Source organism: Saccoglossus kowalevskii, chromosome 3 (assembly GCF_978046115.1).
Source record: "Saccoglossus kowalevskii chromosome 3, keSacKowa6.1, whole genome shotgun sequence".
Taxonomy (NCBI): domain Eukaryota; kingdom Metazoa; phylum Hemichordata; class Enteropneusta; family Harrimaniidae; genus Saccoglossus; species Saccoglossus kowalevskii.
This window is the reverse complement of record NC_140643.1, coordinates 29528989-29554227: the sequence shown is the minus strand read 5'-3', so window position 1 is coordinate 29554227 and position 25239 is coordinate 29528989. Positions and strand designations below refer to the sequence as shown.

Below are 25239 nucleotides of genomic sequence, written 5' to 3'. Positions count from 1 at the left end.
AATAGTGCAGTTTGAATCACTGAAATATACCATATTTGTCCTATTGGTTGCACAAGTGAATGAAATGACAACTGATCATGACTATTAAATGTGGCATGCATTTTTCATACTACCGGTAATATAAGCAACAGCAATGTAGTAGTCCCCCATCAATATACACTGTATCAAACCAATTTAATGCATTTTTCAGAAAATTCTCGGCCAATAACATCTACAACTGTAATCTTTCAAATAGAGCAGTTCAACACACATAATGAAATTTGTAATATTTGAATATTTATTGTACATTTTCCATAATTACCACTAAACAATATATAATATGAGATATCTACGCTGTTAGCAATGCACATTTCAAGAATTGAAGATATCATTAGAAAATGAACAATGTGTATAGTATCAAAGCAATCGGGCTTGCTGTTTTCAACAATAATTCAAAAATGTCACTTTTTACCAAAAATGACAAAAATATTCATTAAAATTAGAGAATTAAGATATCACGAAATAAACAAATCTGAAAAAGGTCTACCTGAGGTACATATATGTATAGTATCAAAGCAATCAGACTTGCGGTTTTTAACAAGAAGTTGAAAATATTACTTTTTACCAAAAATGACAACAGCGCCACCACCGCCACGGCATACAATTGTAGGCCCCCTAAGTTTGTTACGGTTTATGAATCAAAATAGAAAATTGTCGAACGAAAAAAAACCAACAGAATTCTGCATGTAAAATATATTTCACGAGTGAAATAATTTTGATTCAGAACTGAAACATAAATTTACCCTAAACACAGAAGTAAAATGAATGACACAAAATAACCTTTATTTAAACATAAATTTGTGTACTGAATGGAATATAAATTGTACACAACAAAATGGCGTCTGAATAATTAAATAGGAATTCTTTGAACAAAAATACGTTTGGTGCAATCAAATACGAATTTTAGAAAACGAAATAATATTTTATGAAATGTAAAATAGAATTTACAAACATAAATTGCGTTTTGTGGAATAAAATATGGATTTAAAAAAAAAATTGTTTTTAATAATATTGCAACACTTGACTTGCCATAGCAATGGATTCTAGTATTTTGGATTTATTCATATAACGAATACTTACACAACCTGTAGTTCGTGGACGAACGAAGTTAACTCTATGGCGGACGCCATTGAAGTGTGCAAAGCATTGTGGGTCCATCCTTTAAACTAAATCGCTGAAGTTGGTCATTGGTCGTTGCAATGCGTTATTGGTCGTCGCAATGCGTTATTGATCGTCGCAATGCGTTATTGATCGCTGGAATTGGTTATTGATCGTCGCAATGCGTTACTGATCGTCGCAATGCTTTATTGATCGTCGCAATGCGTTATTGATCGCCGCAAGCGTTATTGATCGTCGCAATGCGTTATTGATCGTCGCAATGCGTTATTGATCGTCGCAATGCGTCATTGATCGCCGCAATTTGGTTATTGTTCGCCGCAATGCGTCATTGATCGTCGTAATTGGTTATTGATCGTCGCAATGCATCATTGATCGCCGAAATTTGGTCATTCTTCGCCGATTGTATATATGGGCCACCGTAGTTATCAGCTTAGGCAGTCCTATTGAGTTAACCGGGGTGCTTGCCGAAAACTGCAGACATGGGTTTTATACAATCCGAGCTCTGTGGGACGACCAACGCAACTACAAGCACAATTGTCAAGCATGTAGAAACTGAATGTATTCTGCATTTCGTAGAAGCTTTCGTTCACGCATTCTTCATAGTACTGATGTCTATAGTTCTCGTCCTGCTTGGATATGCTACCAATCTACGGTACTATCAAGCCACGAGCATTACGCTATATCCGCGTCACTCTCTAAAATGGATGATATACATAGCGATATTCATAGTTTTGCTTTGCGGCGTTGGGGAAGGAATGCTAACAGACCTAACAAGAAACACAACAACACAGCCACACTTATACGTTCCCCAGTCACTGGCACTCGTCAGCGCTGTAATGAGTCTGGTCTACTACCATCACATGGAATACTGGGACCGACCACAATTAGCCTGGTTATTGCTGGTGTATTGGATTTCTTCTACTGTTATTGAACTGGTAATACTTAACAGATTAATACAGCATACAGGATTTGACGTGAATATTCTACGCTTTGATATCATTATTTTGCGCACACTGGGCTACCTTGTGTGCCTTGTATTGGAGTTAAATCTGCTTCGAAAACAAGTAGGTCGAATCAAGTTATCACGAAATCGGTCCCCCAGCACTTCTGTTGTTGACGTACAAATCCAATGAAACAAGCCAAAGGGGTAGTTAAAATGGGTTAGATTTTATTCTGATATCATATATTGTGTAGATATCATAGAACCTCAATAACTGTAATCAATTACTGTCACTTGCCATTTTATTCGACATCAAAGTCCACGGGACATCGTCCACTGGCACGGTTGAGGTGTCACTGCACTTCCGGGTTACGGGTAATTTATTCATTGCGTACACAACTTAAACTAATATCGTATAAAACGTATTTTAAAACATTTATAAGAAGTGACACTCGGTGGAGATAGAAGTTTAAAATCACGAATATTTTAGTTGGTCTTATCAGTACGCCAATATAATCAAATGATCTTACTACTCAATGCACGTCTACTGTGATATAAGTAGCCACTATGTAATATATTTTATTTATAGCTGGCACTGTAATCCATCATCCATTCCTTTTGTTTTTAAATACATTCATCAGAGGGTTGGGTGGTTCTCACCTAGGCGAGGCTTATCATCGGACGGTTCAAAGTTTACTCTCAGATTGGCGTCTCAGAGATGTCGTAAAAGGGAATTTATAGCGGGAGGATCGTCACCTGCGCACGTGCGGGAATTGAGTCCCAAGCGACGATAACAACACAAGCTAAAAACGCAAAGGCTCATGGGCAGACGCTTGTTTGTATGCAATGACACGCTATGGCCATCTGACGCACGCGTAGGCGACGACTCTCCGGCTTTGAGAATTTATTTAATAGTTTTCAAGTCAATATTTTAGACACAATTGAAGCACTTGACGCATTTCTTTGATATGTAGGCGTTCGAGTGCTGTTCGGTTAAAAATAGTCGTGCAAGTGATCAAAAAAAGAAAAAAGAGAAGAAGCGACTACTTTACACTTATAATTTCACCAATATAATGTCACGTGTTACTTTCTGGTCCGTCAATTGGGTTTACGTACTGGGATACAAAAAACCCATAGAAATGTCAGATTTGGGATGTTTACCGGAAAACTTCGAGTGTAAATACCAGTACAAGAGATTTCAGAAAGCCTACAAGGTGCGTATAATATTTCTTGCGAGAAATCGTGTTTTATAAGTTGTATGCCCCTTTGAACGCAAATGTCTTGTAGCTTGTTTGGGTCGGCTAGAAATCATGTACACATTGTTTTTACCATTTTTGTCAAAGGCAATTTCCAATGCTTAGAAGCCCCATAGGTCAGTTTTTCATCTTAATGCAAATTTGTTTCTCTCACCAACATTCAATGTTTTCCCAGATCGTATCTTACCCCCTCCCAATGCTGGTGTGTGTGTGTGTGTGTGGGGGGGGGGGGGTATTCACCTTAATTTTTGGTGGGAGTGATCCGTACCCAGTTGAAAAAAAGAACCCAAACATATCGACATTGAGAGCGCTTTTTGACTAAATATTGCTAAAATTTGCTAAGCTGGTCGAGAAAAGGGGGTCAAAAACAAAACAAAATTTCCTCGACCGTTAAAATGGTGGTCAAAACAGCGGCGCTCAAAAGTCTACTTCAACTATGGGAGTAACCCCTCAGTCCCACCCATATGCATCCTCTTACATGATATATGTTCAAGAACGTCACCATCGTATTTGCATCTCTGTTATAGGAAAGCAACACATCACACAACTCTGGAAGAATCTCACTCTGGAGAACATATGTGAAAGCATATGGCCGACCAGTATTTATATCCACTGTGTACAAGTTAATTAGTGATACGCTTGGTTTTATTCCACCCTTGGCCGTAGGTGGCGTCGTCGCATATAGTTCAAGATTGTATTACAATGATGACATATCAGAGGAATATGTAAGTGGGAATATTCTCTTCCTCTCTATACCAGGTTAAAATAAAATTACAGACCATTGAACATACGTATAAATATCTACATATCATGTTTGCTTTGTATGTGTTCTAACTTACTAACAATTGAACTGAGATATACTTTATCCTTTTATCACAGAGTACGTATTACGTAACAGTTAGCGAATACTTCAGCAATGGTTTCGTATTGTTAGGTGTAATTTTTATTACCACAATACTGAAGTCTATGACACTGCAATATGCGGGAAATATATCAGTTATGGAAAGTATCCACATTAGGACAGCCCTGCAGGTATATATTCAGCTAGTATCAGTACTATATTCATTACTATCTCTGACATCTTTGATACTTACATCATTGATGCCGCATGTTTAGACGACGTGATATTATTAAAACAATAACACGGTTCTACTAACCGTTCTCACAACAAAGCAGTTCATTGAGAGGGGAAAAAAGAAATAGTGTAATTGCAATTAGGATATTCTTTCCCAGTAACTAAGCTCGTAACTACGACAATATATGTTATTCAGAAAGCTTGGATATAGGAGAACACGATCGTGTATTTTTTAAATATATAATTAGAAGATAAGAACCTTTTTAAAAACATATTTTTTTTTTTGGGGGGGGGGTTACCGTTTCTCCCCCGTTTCCTTACAAAATAATAATATTTGAAAGAGGATCTCGGAATTGTTATGTTTTGGAATTGTGTTTGGAAACTTGACGGACGGATTTCACGGACGGCTCTGCCACCTTGGGACCATAATTCAAAATCAGAAGCACACACAACATTTGTCTTAGTTCATTGATGTGAATAGACAATGTGGTTAATTTGTGGATCATTGGTGGGAGAAAAAGTGTTGCACGATAACATTTCTATAGTCGTGATAGTCAAATCTTAGTTGTTGTTTTTTTTTGTATCTTTTGACCGCGGATAAACAACTGATTTATTGTAAAATATGCGCCTTTTGAATATACAAGTATGTTAATATTATCTACTTGCTCTGTTATTCTGTAAAACATATGATGGACACAGAAAGTGACAACACTGTACAATTTCAACGAGAGTGAGTGGCAACCTAATTCTGAACCCTTGGCTATGTGACAACAGCTTCTATCACAACCTTTTCACGGACCAAATGCATCACCACCAACGATACTGAAAAATCAATATAATGTTTAAAAATAAATTTCTTTTCCCATCTCACTGTCCTAATAAACCCATCTACACCATTTTTAAATCACGTTTTCGTTAGAGGGACGACCTTGGAAAGGTGTATTCTTGACTGCGGGGCAATGTAAATAAATTCATATGTTAAAAATTTGAATGTTCTACGTCAGCGAAGAGTAAAGACGTCAATTAGCCAATTGCGTTTCATCCACGGATTCAGCTCATGAAAGCCCCATAGAAATCCACTGCAAAGTTTCAAAATGTCACGTTGATCCGTGGTCGAGAATTGATGCAACAATATTTAAACTTCCACTACCGCATTAACTGTGTTGACAGTGTAATGCAAACTATTCAGTAAACCGACGTCTAACAATTTATTAATTTTCCGACACAGAGTGCAATATATGACAAAGCATTACGCCTGACGTCATCTACATTATCTAGTGAGACCATGTCAATTGGACAAATCACTAATCACATGTCGGTGGATTGTATAGCTCTACAATGGTTTATCATTATGCAATTTGTCCTATACACCATACCATATCAGGTACGTGAAACGAAATAAATAGGGAATAATTGTGTTTTGATGCAATTATTTATAATAATGCAATCCCCAAAAGTACATGAATTAACATCCATTTATAAAGATAGTTATGTAAACAAATGTATTCTTTTTGGTTACGTTTCATATTTTTCGTAAGACCTTGCTCATTTTACCGTCTTTCACAATAATGGTTTGTCATTTATGTTATCTGCAGACATACATACACAATAATAAGATATGTACACCACTTGTCAATTTCAGGTTATCGTCATCCTGTTATTGTTATATATGGAATTAGGGATAGCAGCGCTTATTGGGTCTTCAGTATATTTAATTGTTACGCCCTTACAATACAAAATCAGTGATAACATGAGCAGATTACAAAGGAAAGTGTTGGTAAGTTTTAGACGCAGCAGGTTACACTACTTTAGAATAATAGTGTGCAGAGATTTGTGAATGGATTACCGCTACACATCATGATTGCTTATAGTTGGCGAAAAGTAGACTATTGACGTAACTATTATGCATATGAGCAGAAGGAGTAAATATTGACTCTGATATAAAATGAGACTATCAAGATATTATATAATAATAATAATAATAATAATAATAATAATAATAATAATAAACAGACACTGCAATGAAGAATATCCACAAAACGCAATGCATATGATAACCTTACAGGTTATATATACTGTAAAACATGTTGAAAATGTGGAATGCAATTTTAGCGAATTGTGGTAAAATTACATAATAGCGAAATGTTGATTTAGCGAATCGCCTTTGTCATTGTTGATTTCTTTGTTTGTTGGCCATTTTGAATTGATAATAAAGTCATTAGCGACATCTTGAATTAGCGAATCAGTTCCCTCGCTAAATTCGCGAAAAAGACATGCTCGGGAAAAAGACATGTTTTATAGTAACTACTCCGGTCATTTATGCAACTGCGCCCTCAGACGATCCATATTAAGAGTACGTTCGTTTCGTTACTGGTCAGATTTTTAATATCGATATGGTCACTAATTTCTTTAAATGTGACGGGAGAATATCCCAGTTCTTCAAATCGATCAATCGTCTTGGTCTTCTCAGATATGATAGGTAAAGGTATTTTGTTAATAATACATAAAAGCACACACTTGAAATAATTTTGTTCATTCAAATTCTTTTTAAATATTTTTGTAGGCAATATCTGATGAACGTTTAAAGAAATCAAACGAAATGCTGCAAGGTATAAAGTTACTTAAACTGTGTGGCTGGGAAGCACTATTTTCCGCTACTATTGAGACGGTCCGGGCACGGGAGATAAAACAAATGATGCTTGTTGGTGTGCATATAATCATTACAAGTGAGTTTTGTCATTGTTGTCTATTATGTTTCAAATCTATGTACGCATATTATCACAATTCTTCATTGTAGCATTCCCTTTGTTTGTGTTCAAAATAGACTTATACCTGCTTTACGTCCTACCCTAGTGCTTCTCGACCAATCATGATGCTCCCCTCAGGAATTTACATACACTAAATGTCATGTATTCTTTGTTCTCATAAATTTGTCTAGGACTTTTATAGGCCGTCGCACTTGTTCACGTTTTGCGTGCGCGTGCGCAGTGACTGGTTGGCAAGAACTGGTCGTTTGCACTCGAAGATAAAATAACGGGGTTGTTCGCTGCTGTTAGTAAATATACATGTATGTGTTCCTGTTAATTAAACAATTTATGTCGCCACAGATTGCGATTTTGTGTTGATCGGCAAGCAAAATTTATTATAACATTTTCATATGCTGGTTGGCAAACATGTAAATACACAGTGCGACAGCCTATAACTTCATTATCCTTGGACTTTTATACATCTTTGTTTCCAAGGACGTGACATTTTTGAGGAAAACAGGTACAGTTTTGCTTTGCAGACTCACACAACCAGCGATGTAATACAGCTATCTGGTACACGATGCCGGATGTTTTGAGTTATATTTATACGTTGACCCTTATGTATAATACAATCTGATTATAAAAATTTCATGTTCTAGGATAGCATATTTGAAAAAGGGGCACGGCCTCTCCTTTTTATTACGATTATTACAGTATTTAAAAAAGCACCATATCAGTTGAACCCCATGGTATTTTTAACCAGAGTTCAAAATATATTATATCAAGAACACACAAGAGTGCAAATAAAACGCTCAAGTCCGGGACAACCCTTTTCTCCTCGGGGTTGAATTTGAAAAGGGCATGCGCCGCTGTATCTAGCAAAATTCAGGTAATAACGGCCTCAATATCGATTATTTTGGTTCCAGTTTCAACTGGCTTCGAAACACTCCCGCCCAAAATCTAGGTGAGAACTATCTTACCCGCTACCTTATCAGTGTTGTAATTTTTGTAAAACGATTTTCACAGAGATCAAGGGATAGTCTAACTAACTACCATATCATCAAACTTCAAAATATTAATGGTGCTTGATAGAATTAAAATAATTACAATATTTCTCTCTATGAAGTCATGAATACGTGCGCAGAAATTAGTCAGTCTGTACGCTTAAAACAAACATGAAAGGGATATAATATATGAAACACAGGATATACATTTTATCACTAGTGTGATATATTCTCTGTATACTAATGTTACACGATTTCTAATCTTTCAGCGTTTTTCTCTAATGCCACGCCAATTATTGTGACATTAATTGTAAGTACATATTATAATTAAAATCGCTTGGAATGTGACGTTCCAAAATATACCAATGTGATATATGAAACAGCATCGATGTATATAAACGAGGGAATAATAATTATTTGATCCCAGTATCTTGTTGACTAAATACCATCTGTATCGGGGGTTATTGGCCACTCTTCCTCGGGTCGTGAAGGTATGTCGGTAATCTCAAATATAATGCTCAGTAGTGGTTCATTTGCATACCCGTGTAATAATTATGCAAATTATATTTGTTGTGTTAACTCTATTGTTTATGAGCAATAAGTTCAGCAATTGTGAAACATGGTTTTTATAGTATTAAACTTTTTAAATTATGATTTAGCCGATTATTCATTAAAGAAATATTTATATCTTCTTTGTTTATAGTCATTCGTTGTCTATTCTACACTGAGCCCAACTCCCCTCAACCCAGAAATAACATTTTCATCGTTAGCGCTGTTCAATCAACTCGTGGTTCCACTACTTCAACTTCCAAGTGTGCTCGGTTACATTGTCAACGGTATTGCTAGCACCAAACGATTGCAAGTATTCTTCTCAGCTGATGAAATTGACTTATCTGGAATGTACTTTGGGCGACCAGACACACACATAGGTTACCATGATATTGAACCTGAACAAGATGAAAAGGTAATGTCTGTTAAAATATTGTTTAGAACTAAGTACCATGTAGCAGTGACAGATATCCCATAATTCATCTGACAGGAAGTGATGTGATTGTCTATGTCGTACTGTCTATGTCACAGTGATTTTGGGTTTATATTTCAGTACACTGATGATCCAACAGACGAGTATGTCGACAGCATGGAGACAGAGCCATTATGGAAAGCACAGCCTACAACCACAATGTTAAATGACGATAAATCGTCATATGGTAGTTTCGAATCAGAAAGTTTGGCCGATTGTACACATGAAACTATCTTGCCAGACAATGTAGCAATACAGGTATGTTTTATAAAAAGTGTTGAGATATAACTATAAGTTCGATTTGCATATTAGCCTAACAAGTATACTTGATGTTAACAATTTATGTCAAATAATGGTTGCCAAGATGGCTGAGTGATAAAGTATTATGTTATGGTCGTGTAGACGTATAGATATTTGTAAGACACTGCTTATATCAATTGTCCAGGTTACAGGTGCATCATTCTCTTGGGAGGGAGAATCTGGGACACCCACATTACATAATATAACCACTGAAATTCCAAAAGGTAAATTAATATACAATACCATATAGTTTACATAAAATAATTCGAATGATGACATTACTTGACAACTGTTCTAAAAATTATAATTCGTTACAGGTATTTGTCTGTATATTAGTACCATTTTAACACCTTCGTGGAACATGTCTACATGGTGTGAATATATATATATATATATATATATATATATATAGTGGGTATTAATTAGGCCTGTTGAATTTTCGCTATATTCATATTCTTATCTGTAATCGGCTGTAAATACTTTCTTTGAATATAACGTGTGCCACGAACAGAAAATACAACTTCATAAAGCACTGACAAATGCGATATTGAATATTGATGTTGCTGTGATACACGTTTGTATTTGTATGACTTCAGGAGGTCTCACAATGATTGTTGGTTTAGTTGGAAGTGGAAAGTCATCTCTTATATCGGCAATACTTGGAGAAATGACCATTCTTTGTGGTAAAGTAGAGTTTAGTAGGCAAGTAGAATTAACCCAATAATTCCCTAGTTCATATATCATTTATATTTGAACATAACTGCGAAGAATATGATATGGGAAGTATAGTAAATTTGCTGATGTTAACTAGTGTAATATTTCATTTCAAACATAAGGCACACATTGTACCTTAACTATTGGAAGCTGCTGCTAGTTGTGTAAATGGGGAGAACATTGCAATTAACGTAGTAGTCCAGGAAAAACATGTTGAGAACAAACCAATTTGGACGCATATTGTATAATTATATGGGAACATATAATAAATCACTGTTGGACAAAAGCGTTTTGTCTGTGTTGGTAGTTCTAGTCACGCCGACGATAAGGTTGCACAGTTCTTTCAATTCCGCTATTAAATCAAGGCACATAAATGTTTTGATGACAGATATTACTGTTGTTTGTTAGAAAATGTTGTATTGATTAATTTCATTTTGCAGGAAAACAAATTCAGTATCTTATGTACCTCAAAAACCATGGTTACAGAATGCGACCTTTAGAAACAATATTTTGTTCGGTTCATCATTCGATTATGCAAGGTACGTATGGATAATGTGTTCATCATTACAGGCACAATAATTATGGTTAGTGTAACTTTCAAAGAATGTTAAACTCTAAAATTTGTTTCAGAGACAAATATCTGATATAATTACAGTAGCTATATCGCAATATGTTCAGGCAACGTCTTCAAAATCCAAAATCTACTTTACATTATTACGGAATAACACACATTTACTATACATTTAAAGGTACCAAAGGGTATTGCATGCTTGCTCGTTGCTACCTGATATTGAAATTCTACCTGGTGGTGATATGACGGAGATTGGAGAGAAGGGCATTAACCTCAGTGGAGGACAGAAACAACGAATCAGTTTATCCAGGGCACTGTACAGCAAAACCGATATATTAATATTGGTAGGTCCACCTGAGCACCCACACTCAGCAGTTTACCTCCAAATTAAATGCCTATTAAACTAGTTTGTAATTCATGCGTGTTATGTGTAGAATATTGAGGTTTTAGGAAAATGTATTGACAAACTTTTATTTATTTTTTTGACGTGAAGCGATGTGACCATTCTTGATATTTTCATTTTCTATAACTATCGATTTTTATACATTTACTTACTGCACTCACTGCAGGATGATCCATTGTCAGCTCTAGATGTACACGTAGGATCTCACTTGATGGAAGATGGCATTATTAACTTCTTGATTCAACAAGAAAAACGCACTGTTGTCCTTGTAACCCACCAGTTGCAATATCTGAAATATGCAAGCAAGGTAACGAATATTACATATAATTATTACGGTGAAGCATTCATTGTTATCAACTAAGTTGTGATTTTTCACACATACACATAATTCATATTTTTCAGGTTATCGTTGTTGATAAGGGCACAATTGCTATACAGGGGAATTTAACAGTAATACAACAGCATGACCCAACACTATATTCGGAATGGGAAGGCGTAATGAAAATTTTAAGTGAGTCAGAAGTTGAAAGTGATATTGAGAAAAGTACTGGAGACGAGCGTCATTATTTAAAAAAACAAGTCTCACAGAAACATGATATGTTCAAAACGGACAATAGTAAGTATCAACTCTTGTGTATTTGTACAAGGCACTTTTTAGCTCCACAGTCAAGCGTAGCTAATCATATTACTGATATTACTGTTCGTCGGCGTCCGATGACCGTCGTCGTCCGTAAGTCTGATTGCTTTGATACTTCTCTCAGATTTCCCTATTTCTATGAATAGTGTTGTAATTTTACCCGGAAGTGATATTTTTGACTTTTTGTTGTAAACCGCATGGTCGGTTGCTTTGACATTATAGATATAGTTAACTCATGTGGGCCTCCTTCAGATTTGTTCATTTGTAATGATATTTTCAATTCTCTAATTTAAATATCTATTCTTTTCATACATATACGTGCCACAGATGAACCTTAATCAAATTTGTTTATTTCGTGGTGTTATATGTATTGCTAACAGCGTAGATATCTCGCCACGTCGCTGCTTGTTCAAAATCATTTGTTATAAGCATGAATAACACGCATGGGATCATTGTTGCTTGTCAATATATTTTTTATTAATTTATTCAAGCTATATTGATATTATGAATATAAATAAAGTTTAATTTGATGTATGATTATCTACGGAAATTAGAAGCTATTTCTTCTGATCATAAAACTAAGTTGCTTCGATGTAGAAAATATTTTAAAAATACATGTTTTGCTCGGAGTCCTGACGTGACTCACAAGTTATAGTGGTACTCATTTTGTTATTTTATATATGTTACTTGCAGTATGCGGAGAAAAGTTAATTGAAAAGGAAGAACGTGAGACTGGCTCCATGTCCGTGACGGTGTTTTTGGCTTATGCGAAAGCAATCAAATACACAATTGTTTGCCTTATCTTAGCTCTGTTTGCAACACAAGGCACTTTACTGATATTAACTAACTTTTGGTTGTCCGATTGGTCCGAAGCTGGTGTTAATGCAGACAACCAAACAGAGGTATACTTCAGCATATTTCTTAATTTCTGTTCTCAATAATTTGAAAGTCTAATAGTCTTTAGTTGAATATACTATTTTGTTAACTCTGATGCTTGTACTTTAGTCATAAGAGTATAATTTAGGGTTTTCATATTCTACCTTATACAAAATGTGTGCTTTGATCCACCAACTTCCCCAAATTATCTGTGTTTCCTTGACAATTCTCTCTGCGTTACACAAAGGTGTGTGTGGTGCTTCTGAAATGTGGCTAAGATTGATATAGTGCCCGAAATGAGTGACAGTACGATACATATTACAAAATACACCCCGTGTGGGGAGCATGACGTTGTTCATTTGTTTTTGGCGGATTGCACAGATGACCATATGAAACGAGGAATTTCATGTCGTATCCATCAGTTAGTTTTGCATATTCATACTCTCATTTATCTGATTGCATAAATGAAACATCTCATTAAAGCTTCATTAGGGCTGGTGCTACTAATTCGAGAGCAAATGTTTGCCATATGAAATAATAATCAATATACACCTATATCACGGTAAGATGACACAGATACCCAATTTGCAATACTGCCATTCATTCAAAACCGGGCCTAAAATGTAAAGGAGGTACATGTTGTGTTTTTGAGACACGGTTTTAGAGGCCATTTTTTTTTATATTGTCAAAATCTGTTTCTGTTTGGCATGCAATGAAGACTTATGTTATATAACTCTATTCCAAGACCAATGAAATGGTCAAAAAAGCCTCAATGTTGTGTTATTGGCAATTCGTTCTCTAATTTTCGAAATTCTAAATATTTTATGATATTTTTGACAATAAAATCAGAGATGTTACCCTTGACATTAATTAATCCACCCTATCCATCGAAACCACTAAATATTTACATTTTAAGAGAAACTATTGCCTCCCCATTGGCAATTACATTATTACGATTAGTTAGTTATTAAGTCTAAAACATACAACACGCATTCTATCAATTATGTAACTCTATTCCAAAACCACCAGAGGTTGAGGACGAGCACACTGACCCATATTCATTATGAAATGGTCAATGAAATCATAAAAAGCCCCTATATTATGTTGTTGCAATTTGTTTTTCAATTTTTGAAATTCAAATTGTTTTATAATATTTTCAAATATTTCAGATATTACCCTTGACATGATTCGCATTCCTAATCTTCTAATCAACTGAATATTTACATTTCAAGGGAAACTATTGCCTCCCCATTGGCAATTTTATTATTTTTATTAGTTATTCAGAATTCAGACGACACTCATTCTATCAATGTCATGTTTTATATTTTACAGAATGAACAAGATGAAATATTAAGTTACTACTTGACTGGTTACAGTGCACTTACTATGTCCTACGTGATGGCTACGTTGCTAGCCACATCTTGTCATATAATATTTTCTTTATTTGCTGCTAAACGTTTACACATTGCGCTATTACGTAATATCGTCAATGCACCAATGAGGTTTTTCGACACAACTCCAACAGGTCGGATACTGAACAGATTTTCAGCTGATACCCAAGTTATAGATCAGGTACAATTGATTTTGCTGATGTTGTAGCGTATATATTATTCATCATTACAATGCAGTTACACAGAGTAATATTGTTCCACGCATTCAATACAGTCAATTACATATAAAGATTACATGAAATTGTTATTTATCAAACTACTATGAGTTATTTATATATTTCTAGAAAATTTGGCTTACCATGAACTCTTTTATGAACTCGTTCTTACAAGTGGTCTCAGCCTTAGTTGTGAATAGTATTGTGACTCCGATCTTTATTGCGTTTGTGACACCTGTGTTGATTGTGTATATCTTCTTGCAAAGATATTACATTACCACCTCAAGGTTTGTTAATTACCTAGTAATATTGAACACATATAAAAACCCAGATCACATGTCCGCCTGAATAATTTAATACGACGCAATTATTGAAATGTATTACTCTGAGTCTATTCGTTATATTGTTTCATTCATGTGAAATAATGCTAGTATTTTTTTTTCATTTTAGAGAAATTCAGCGTCTTGATAGCATAACACGGTCACCTGTGTTTGCCCATTACTCAGAATCACTGGGAGGTTTGTCAACTATTAGAGCTTATAGGTATGCATTGACTTATCAGGATTAAACATTCATGACGTACTCTACAATGTCGTCGCCTTGAAATGAATGAGACAATAATGACGACCATGGATTACGCTTTTCCACTTATATATAGCATTTTTGGATTATATGGTTAAGAACTTGGCATTCTAATAATATGTTATAATGATTCTGTCTCAAGTACCCAATGACCAATAAATTGGCAATGTTTATCGCAAACAATATTTAATTATTTCAGGAAAGAAAGTGCTTTTAAAACACGTTTACTTCGAACAGTGGATTTTAACAACGTTGCACAGTTGTATCTACATACCGGCAATAGGTGGCTGGGAATCCGACTGGTGAGCTTATCAACATAAGTCTGTACATATACTGACCTAATTTATTTGACATTAATATATTAAATTACACAACTTGGAGTGTTTTACGTTTCGTTCGCTTGGCACACAAATGTATATGTAATGAGACCCATACCACGATTAACGATTCGCGTACTTACCTTATAAGTATAATTTGTACTAATATATATATCAACATATTGCATGTTTGGTTATTTGATACATCTCGTGTGTATAACATTCATTTTCGTATGTTTACTTTTGTAAACACGCATTTCAGAACGTTTATAATGTTTGACGAAAATTATTTATTTTTCTATACTTACTTACTTACTTCAGTTACGTGTAATTCTGGTCTATATTTGTTTCAGGAATTCTTGGCTGCTGTTATTATTCTTATATCAGGATTGTCTGGATTGGTATCCTCAGTTGCAACTGGCCTTGAACCGAGTCTAGTCGGTCTTTCCTTGACATACGCAATTTCAGTGAGTCGTAATAATTACTAATATTTCAGTCTAAAAATTAGATTTAAATCTAAGCATGAGATTTAAATCAAATGTTATACTGATTATATTCACATTGTCCCATTTAACTGTTCATAAATGGGCGTGACCATTATTATGGCAACCAACACTCTCGTTTATTCAGATATCAGGATATATGACGTGGATAATTCGGAATGCGGTAGATATTGAAATGCAAATGAATGCAGTTGAACGAGTTAAACACTATACGAACATTGAGGTTGAACAGTATAACGGTATGTTGGAAATTCACAATGCCCGTTTCCTTGCTTGCTCACAATTAATGAATATGCAATAGTTATGTTCACTATTTTTGTGTGATAACTATTTTAAATAAATGGCCAGGGTCTGGGGCAATACATGTTTTATCCCACTATATTTTTGTCATGTTTGTGATGATGATTTAGTAAATTGTATCCAGCTATATTATTAGGTTCGTATATATCACTGTTAGTAATGCGTATGTGTATGTGGAATATGTATATTGCATGGTCGGTGCTAACTGTATTATCTGCATAGCCATGGCAGCCATTTTTTTTATTATGCATAACACTATAATTCAACTTGGTATTTCAGTAAATCTTGAAACAATATCAATCGATTACATTTACTACTTTTAGAAGAAGTATTGCTTTTTGATACGACTAACGTGTTACTTTTGTTTGAATGTATCGAATGAGTTCGATGTGTAGCCAATTCCTTTGAGCAGAGAACCTGCATGTGTCATGATGCTTTAATCGCGTATTGCTTTTGAATTACAGGTATATACAACCCACCCAAAGATTGGCCCGATAGAGGAGATATCAACATAGAGAACATTTCAGTACGTTATGCTACTGGATTGGATCCTGTATTACAAGATATCAGCATTCACTTTAGAGCAGGCAATAAGGTATTTGTGTTATAAACACTGCAGTTACATTCTATTCCAATCAAGTTTAAACAGTGTATGCAGACAAACATACTAATATGTGTGATTTAATTAGATAGGTATATGCGGGCGAACTGGTAGTGGTAAATCGTCGCTCACCTTGGCATTATTCAGAATTATTGATACGTTTAAAGGTATGAGTTTCAGTTTTCATTTTAGCCTTGTCCTTATCATCGTTGATGAGGCTCAAGGTATATGGGGGCAGAGAAATGTCTGTTCTTCTTGTTTTGTTGTTGTTGTAATTATGTAATTACGGTGAATTGATTGTTCTTGGCCATGCAAAATGTTTATATAAATTATTGCATTTTTTCAAGATTCTTATACTTATTTTTGCCTTGTCCTTATTGTGGATGAAGGTCAAAGTATATGGGGGAAATGTCTGTCCTCGTTCTTGTTTTGGTTTTAATTATGTAATTACAGTGGATTGTTCTTGACCATTTTTGGTCAGTATTGTAAGTACCTTAAATATTAACCATTTGTTTCACGCACAATGTTAAGATACATTATTACATTGTTTCAAGATTCTTATACTTATTTTGCCATGTACCGAAAAAGTCGAACATTGTTAGTTTGTATCAATCGTTCAATTTTTACTTAACCAAGATTCTTAATGTACAATATTGTAATAGTTTATCGCTATTGTTTACAAGTATTGTGATTCTGTATACACTTTTATTCATAGGGTATATACCAACATTACAATAAAATAATTTGATGTATTCCATGTAGGTCGTATCCTGATGGACGGTGTTGATATATCGCATGTACCCCTGCTGAGATTACGAAGACAAATATCAATTATCCCACAGGATCCTGTATTGTTTAGTGGAACTATAAGGTATGTGTCTTGTAGTATGTATATTATTTCACGAGGAAAACTTACATTATTAAACATTAATTGAGTCACGTGATTGGAGTTTGAATGGTAGGTAGCGGTATCACAGCTCCTCGTGAAAACTTCATTCTTTCTCCATTAATTCTAAGTATTTTGTGTTGAAATGTGCCGTTATAGTTAGCCAAAAGATGGGAGATAGCATTATGAGTTGGAGATGTCGAATCGGATGTTCATCCAAAAAACTGGAAAGACATTCGTCTCAAGTTCTCCTGTCCAACAACGAGATGGTCGTATGCAAATGAGCTATCATATCGATTGACTGTTTGTATCGCGGTGCTACTATTTGGTATTGATTCCAGAAGACAAATCTAGTTGCATTCGAAATTTTAAATCAGAAAGCCGACATTCTTTTATGTTCGTTGAACCAACACGTAACACGCGAGTTTAGAAACCCATATATTTCATACTTGTTACAATTAGCTGGTGATATTGAACTCAAACCCGGTCCCCGTGATAATGATGTCATTGAAGCCGTGTCGTCCATGAAGTCAGAACTATTAAACGAAATGAAAAAGATGAGGGAAGACCTGAAATCTGTTCAACTTAAAAAATTGTTTGACAAAGTTGAAGTGGGCGTTCGTGAACTGAAGGAAAGTAAGCATGCAGTAAATTTAGACTTGGCCTCTATATCTATGAAGCTGGGTAAATTATTTGATCGCATAGAAACCGTCGAAAATGATGCAGATAAATCGGAATCGATCTTGCGGAGGGAAAATGTTCGGCTGCACGGAATTGAGGAGATACCGGGTGAATCGTTTGACCAATGCAAGGAGCAAGTACTGGGTATTTTGAATATGCATGTGAACAAAAAGCAGTGGGTACCTCGTGATATAGTTAGAGCACATCGAGCACCAGGTAGTAGAACAAATAGTGCGCGTCCTGTTATCGTAAAGTTTCACCACCGGAATGATAAAATGATTGCGTTGGCGGCCAGATCGGAACTTAAGAAGGTTGGTATCGGCATTGGCAACGAACTTAAAAAGCGACAACGAAAAACCGTTACGGAAGCAAGAAGCAAGGTAAATTTGCTTATTACAAGAGTGGAAAATTGGTTGTAATAGATAAGAAGAACGAAATGGATAGTACAAAGAAAACAGCAGAGTTACATGGACCAGAAACACGGCTACAGAAACGCACAAAAGAAAACGCCAGGACAAACATAACTATCTAGAGGTGTGGCCTTGGCCCACACATAGTAAGTTTTCAAACTTTGAATGTTCAAGGTTTGAATAACAAAAATAGTTCTTTAAATTTTACAAGTTTTGATGTAGTATCTTTTATTGAAACATGGGCAGAAAATGATGATCAGTTAAACCAACATTTCCCAGGATTTACAGATTACAGTACATCCCGTAAACGTAACACTACACGTGGTAGATACGCTGGGGGTGTCTGCACTATAGTGCGTAATCTATCCAGGTATGTCAAACGCTTAATTCTGCTTTACATGATTGTATATTTCTTTTGTTTGATAGAAATATTTTTGGGTTAGATAAAGATGTCATCTATAATAGTCTTTCTTCGTCAAATGGCATAGAACTTTTAGAAAATGAACTTGTAGACATTCTATCTAAATTGAACGATGTTTACATTATAATTACTGGTGACCTGAATTCTCGAACAGGCGAAATACCTGATTATATAATAGATGATGATACGAAATATATGCTGGATTCCGATTTCCTTTATGACAAAGATGATTTTGCGTTAACACGGTAACAGTAAATAGTTTCGGGAGGTCGATACTGTGTTGTACGTTTAACTTGCATATTATAAATGGCTGCTTTGGCGAGGATGCCAAACACGGGGAGTTCACTTGCATCGTTAATTCGGGTGCCAGCGTGGTTGATTATACTATTATGTCCTCTATTCTGTTTTCAATATTGTCCACTTTTGCAGTTAGTATTTGTACGGAATCCGATCACCTTCCCTTGTCTTTTTCATTAAATGCCAGTGTACCAAATGTGACTACCACTCAGAATGAAACAAATGAATTAGTTTTAAAACGTTACGTTTGGTCACTGAATAAAGAAAACGTTTTTTCTCATAAACTCCAATCTAGTTTAGCTGACAAAGGTCTTGACAGCTTTATTTCCGATCCTACTTATGACATTTTTAATTTTGTTGATAATCTGAGTAATATCTTTACGAGGACAGCTGATTTGTGTGGAATGGGTAGACGGGCACCCGAAAACGTATCACAGTATCCTAGTCAGCCATCTTGGTTTCACAACGAGTGTAAAGCTTTGAAGTATTGGAAGTATAAATTGTTGAGAAATTTCCGAGTTGTTAATAGCATTAATGGATTCGCTTAATTTGTATAAAGCCGCGAAAAGAAATTTTAAACTTGTGTGTAGAGAGAAAAAACGTACCTTTTCTGTGAAAAAAGGACGGAATTGGAATTGGGATTGAAATATTCAAACAAAGTTTTGGAACATTTTGCGACGTTTATCGTCCTTACCTGTTAGTATTAACTCTATCCAACCTGATGAGTGGTTTGATTATTTTTGTAAATTATTTACTCCCTGTGATTCACCAGGACAGGATGATTTCCCTCCTTCTGTCGAGTTTTTAAATTTAATTAACAGTGTTGATATTTCTTTTGGGGTAGAGTCGGAAGCAAACTGCGAGATTTTAAATAGTCCGATCTTGGGTGAAGAGATTATAGTAGCGGTTCGCAAGTTAAAATATGGCAAATCACCCGGACCGGATGGATTATTAGGGGATTTTTTAAATCGAATATAGATTATCTTTTGTCGTACTTAATTGTGCTATTTAACAGATTATTTGATTTAAGTATGTTTCCTCAGCAGTGGTCAAGGGCTATCATTGTACCACTTCACAAAAACGGTTCACTAAACAGACCCGACAATTGCAGGGGAATATCTCTACTAAGTATATTTAGCAAAATATTCACGTCTATTCTAAACCGACGTCTCGGGTTCTGGTCGGAGGCCTTCGGAAAGATTGACGAATCACAGGCTGGTTTTGTGGTGGTTATTCAACTGTTGATAGTATCTTCATTTTACAGTGCGTTATTCAAAAATATCTGTCTAAAAAACGTGGAAAATTTTATTGTGCGTTTGTCCATTTTCCAAGGCCTTCGACACGGTTGAACGCCAACGATTGTGGTATATTCTTCTGAGGGGTGGTGTTACAGGTAAAATGTTCAAAATGCTTTATGCTATGTACAAAGATGTCAAGTCGTGCGCACGTCTATTACTAGTTGTACTGATTATTTTAACTGCCCAACCGATGTGCGTCAGAGTTGTATGCTTAGCCCCTTCTTGTTTTCCTTTTTTATAAATGGATTGGCACACGAGTTACATTCTGGGGTTCAGAGGGGCATACAACTTTCACCTGTTTTGGTTGAAATTATGTGCTTGCTTTTTGCAGATGATGTCGCTTTATTTTCTGACACTGTCATTGGCTTACAGCGACACTTTAACACATTGAGTTCTTATTGTAATAAGTGGAAACTAATTGTAAATTTATCTAAAACTAAAGTGATTGTATTCAAAGCTGGGGGTCAACTTTCAAAAAAATGGACTTACGATGGGAAACAAATCAAAGTGGTGCCATATTATAAATATTTAGATGTTATTTTCTCAAACCGACTTTCTTGGTCTGAAACAACAAAAATATTATCACAACAGGCAAAGAAAGCATTTTTCAATATTACCAGGGTTACACAAATTACAGGTATGCTATCCTTTGATGTATTTTTTAAAAATGTTTGACACTATGGTGTTACCAATATTAACTTATGGTTCCGAGGTATGGGGCTTTGAAAATCATTTATGTTTGGAACGTGTACAATCTCTAGTCTGACGTTATTGGGTATCTCCTGCAATGCTCCAAATGTTGCAGTATTGGGCGAGTGTGGCAGATTTCCTATTTATTTTCACACAACAATAAAATGCATTAGATCTTGGACAAAATCATTAAAAATGCCAGAAACCCGTTACCCAAAGAAATGCTACCTTGTGTTGTATAATATTAAAATATCCAATCTTAGATCCAGGTTAACCTGGGTTAGTCATGTTAAAAAAGTATTATTTTTATGTAACTTAGATGATGTTTGGGGATCACAAACTGTAAATAAGGTAAATGTGTTTTTACGCATTTTTAAGAAAAAAATGAAACAAGTTCTATATACTGGTTGGTTCAGCCAGGTATGTACCTTAGAGAAACTGACATTTTATGGGGAATTTAAATTTTCTTTGGAACCTGAAAAGTATTTATTTTGTGTGAAAGTGCATTCTCATGTTCAAATGTTAGCTCGACTACGATGTTCATGCCACTATGCCACGTATTGAGACAGACAAAAAATAATGTAGATAGGAGTGAACGCATTTGCTTGCTTTGTAACAGTAACAAAATTGAAAATGAATACCATTTTTTACTTATTTGTTCCTTTTTTGTCAATTTAAGAATAAAATATATTCCTGCTAACTTTTTTAATCCCCCAACAATCAGTAAATATTACAAATTAATGGCTACAAAAAATACAGATCTTTTTCACAGACTGGGAGCCTTTACTTTTCACGCAATGAAATTGTGAAAAGAGCTACAAGAATTGTCAATTGTTTAAAAATTGTAATTTTATTTTTAAATATACATAATTTATGTAGATATTATGGGCCGATGGCCTTCTATTATAAATAAAGACCATATATATAAACATTAAAATTATCCCATTACTCAATAAAAACCACTGTATGCTAAATATCATTATAGATTTAACATGGACCCACAAGAGAAGCGAAGTGATGAGGAAATATGGAATGCTCTGTCTGCTGCCCAATTGAAGGATATCGTTCTTAAACTTGCTGGTCAATTAGGTTAGTCTGTAAATGACTTTTTTCATTTAATTTGAGAAAATACTGATCTTGAACATTCTGATCTTGTGTGTGTCCAGATATATTATGATAGTTAAACAGTTCGACTCTCACTATTAGATTCACATGTTAGCGATGGAGGTGAGAATTTCAGTGTTGGCCAGCGTCAGCTGTTTTGCCTAGCCAGATCATTTCTCAGGAACGCCAAGATTGTTATCATGGATGAAGCCACGGCATCTATTGATATAAAAACAGTAAGTGCAAGAGATATGTTTGATAAAATTAAATAAAAATTTGTCGCAAAATCGATCAATCAATCAATCGATCAACCCTTGCTAAGTTTATTGTTAATTGTGTTTTGTTCTAACTTCAATTCGCTTCATGGGTTTGACTGTACCTTTAAGACGAATATGTAATTATATAAGTTATACATATAAGTTCTATGTGTTATTTCTTTCCAGGATACAATAATAAGTCACGTGGTATCATCGTCATTTCAAAATACTACTGTTCTCATCATAGCTGTAAGTACATTTCAAACATTCATATAGAGTGTATTCACCTTTATATTATCTGGAGGAGGTGACTAAACGCTGCCGTCTTTTTCACTTTATTCTTTTAAGTCTGTGAGGCAAGTTGTGTCTGGCTGTATGAAACGTACACAGATGTATTTTGTAAATTAGAACTACCTGCAGCTAAATATAATTCACACCTTTTTTGGATCAATTAGGCTAACATTGACGCAGCCTAATTACACCCTTTTATGTGAATTCGTGAATAATGGAAATGTGATTGTAAGTCCGACCTTGTTCTGATTCACATGCTAATAAATTGCGCTCATGAGCATCTTTACTTTCATTAGCTAATGATTATGCTATTAATACAACCATGGTCCAAATAGCGTGTACATCGCATGTAGATGGAGTCTTGAGATGCGTATATACACAAGTTATCAATAGTGTTTTGCATATGTTAATTACTGTTATACCGCCATTCGATAGGAACGCTTTTTAATTTCATGTACATTTGTACTTCTTAAAATTATTACGTGATCCGTCAACCACAGTTGATGCACACACAAAAAACGCAGCACACTAGACGTGTCTGCATGATAAATATTCCAACACGTACTATTCTGTGGTCGGTTCTATGAATCTTGATTACTGTACATTTATTGTTTTTTGTGAAAAATAACTTGCGATGATTCTATTATTTCCAGCACCGTATGTCAACCATTCTAGATTCTAATTACGTATTGGTTTTAAGTGACGGCAAAGTCGTTGAATATGATACACCACAGAATCTGCTTCAACGAGACGACAGCGCGTTTTCCAGTTTAGTTCGTGAAAGTGGTCTATGATAACTTTGTATTTATAATTGGCGTTTATGTTCTTCATTGTATACTCAGTATGCAATACTGAGGCTGTGTCATATTTCATTTTACAAAAATCAGAAAGTTGTGTAAATATTATTATAAATTATATTGATGAGACGTATTTATTATATGACGTCTGCGACCATTTGGTTTGTAATCAATAAGTTGACAATATATCAGAATTTGTTCGTGCTATTCACGTAAAAAGCATTCATTATAAAATATGATCGGTACAACGCCGTGTTCAACTAATTAGTTTTGTTGATTCTAGGTAATTCAATAATACCTATTTCCTATGTGTTGAATGGAGTTGTCACCGTCGCATCAAAAAGGAATGTAATTGATTGTTGATTTTCTCTAGCACACATGTCGAGTTTGTTTTGTTACAGACTCATACTTCAACTTTCATTTTCGTTTTCTTTTGAAAATTCAAATGTATACTAACGATTGAGGAATGAACCTTTTTAACATTCCTTAAGCGACTTTGTTGTTGTTGCCTAAAGGTGTTGATTTTGATCAAAATGTACTTGTTATAAGTTCCGAGTTCTTTTTATTGTGTAAATTTTTTGATATCCAATTTATGTTGAGCTGATAAAAATATGTGTTCAAATAATCCATAAAATGAGAAAATGTTTTGATAACTTAATTATGAGACTGCTGAATTTTGCCAAACAGTACCCACTTCATATTCTAATGCAAAAAATGTATTTATTGCTTGCAAAATCATTGAAGTATGTATTATTTTGATCACAGACTTGAGCAGATGTACCTCTAATAAAACAAATAAGGCATTTAAAAATATAACTGCAATATAGCAATAGCAATTACAAATAATCGATGAAATCATGACAAAATATGATGGCGTGATAACACAATTAGTGCTAATTGCATGTCCCTATTTGTAACAGTACTTGCATGCATTTGCATATTATCGGGACTACATGAACATAGTCATCTGATACACTTGTCATATCTCTTGTCTGATTCCTTCAATATAACGCTGAATGCACTTTCCTAAAGTGCCTGAGATATAGTTTTGCATATAAATGAGGTATTATGACCATATATAAACATGTGTTAGTCATATCCCTTGTCAAATGCGTTTATAATAGTTGCACTAGTTGCATGTCATCCGCAGCATAGGCGAAAGCTTCACAGTTATGCATATATATTAGGTGACATGACCATAAATGATTATCTGATATGTTAGTCGTTATCTGATATGTTAGTCGTATTTCCTGTCAACTGATTTTCCTATAGCTTCAACAGTGCAGTATTACACTTATACGAGGTAACGTGTACCCATATATATGAAGGTCTGAAATTAATATACATGGATTAAATAACACCAATTTACAATGAAATGTGATGAAATGTGATGATTGGTACTCAAGATATCTTATGAAACACATACATTTATGCAAATTCGGAGTTAGTAAGAACATAATTAACCATTAACACCTATGTACGAAGTTTCAGTGAAA

The 25239-nt window shown here is 34.9% G+C and overlaps 1 protein-coding gene across 1 annotated transcript; it reads left to right on the top strand.

The window, feature by feature from the left end:
• The first annotated feature begins 1597 nt into the window (after nt 1-1597).
• Nucleotides 1598-23740, top strand: LOC144343683 (ATP-binding cassette sub-family C member 9-like). The gene is made up of 30 exons (XM_078006105.2): nt 1598-2222; nt 3073-3312; nt 3882-4079; nt 4234-4386; nt 5658-5813; nt 6072-6206; nt 6993-7155; nt 8450-8490; nt 8884-9144; nt 9283-9459; nt 9647-9725; nt 10098-10203; nt 10656-10754; nt 10965-11130; nt 11356-11496; nt 11592-11805; nt 12520-12728; nt 14035-14274; nt 14438-14595; nt 14759-14851; nt 15090-15192; nt 15561-15674; nt 15838-15949; nt 16475-16605; nt 16700-16778; nt 17374-17482; nt 22280-22383; nt 22501-22634; nt 22842-22904; nt 23600-23740. Exons 1-30 carry the CDS (start codon nt 1638-1640, stop codon nt 23738-23740), a joined length of 4704 nt encoding a protein of 1567 aa, XP_077862231.1. The 5' UTR covers nt 1598-1637.
• Nucleotides 23741-25239: the final 1499 nt, after the last annotated feature.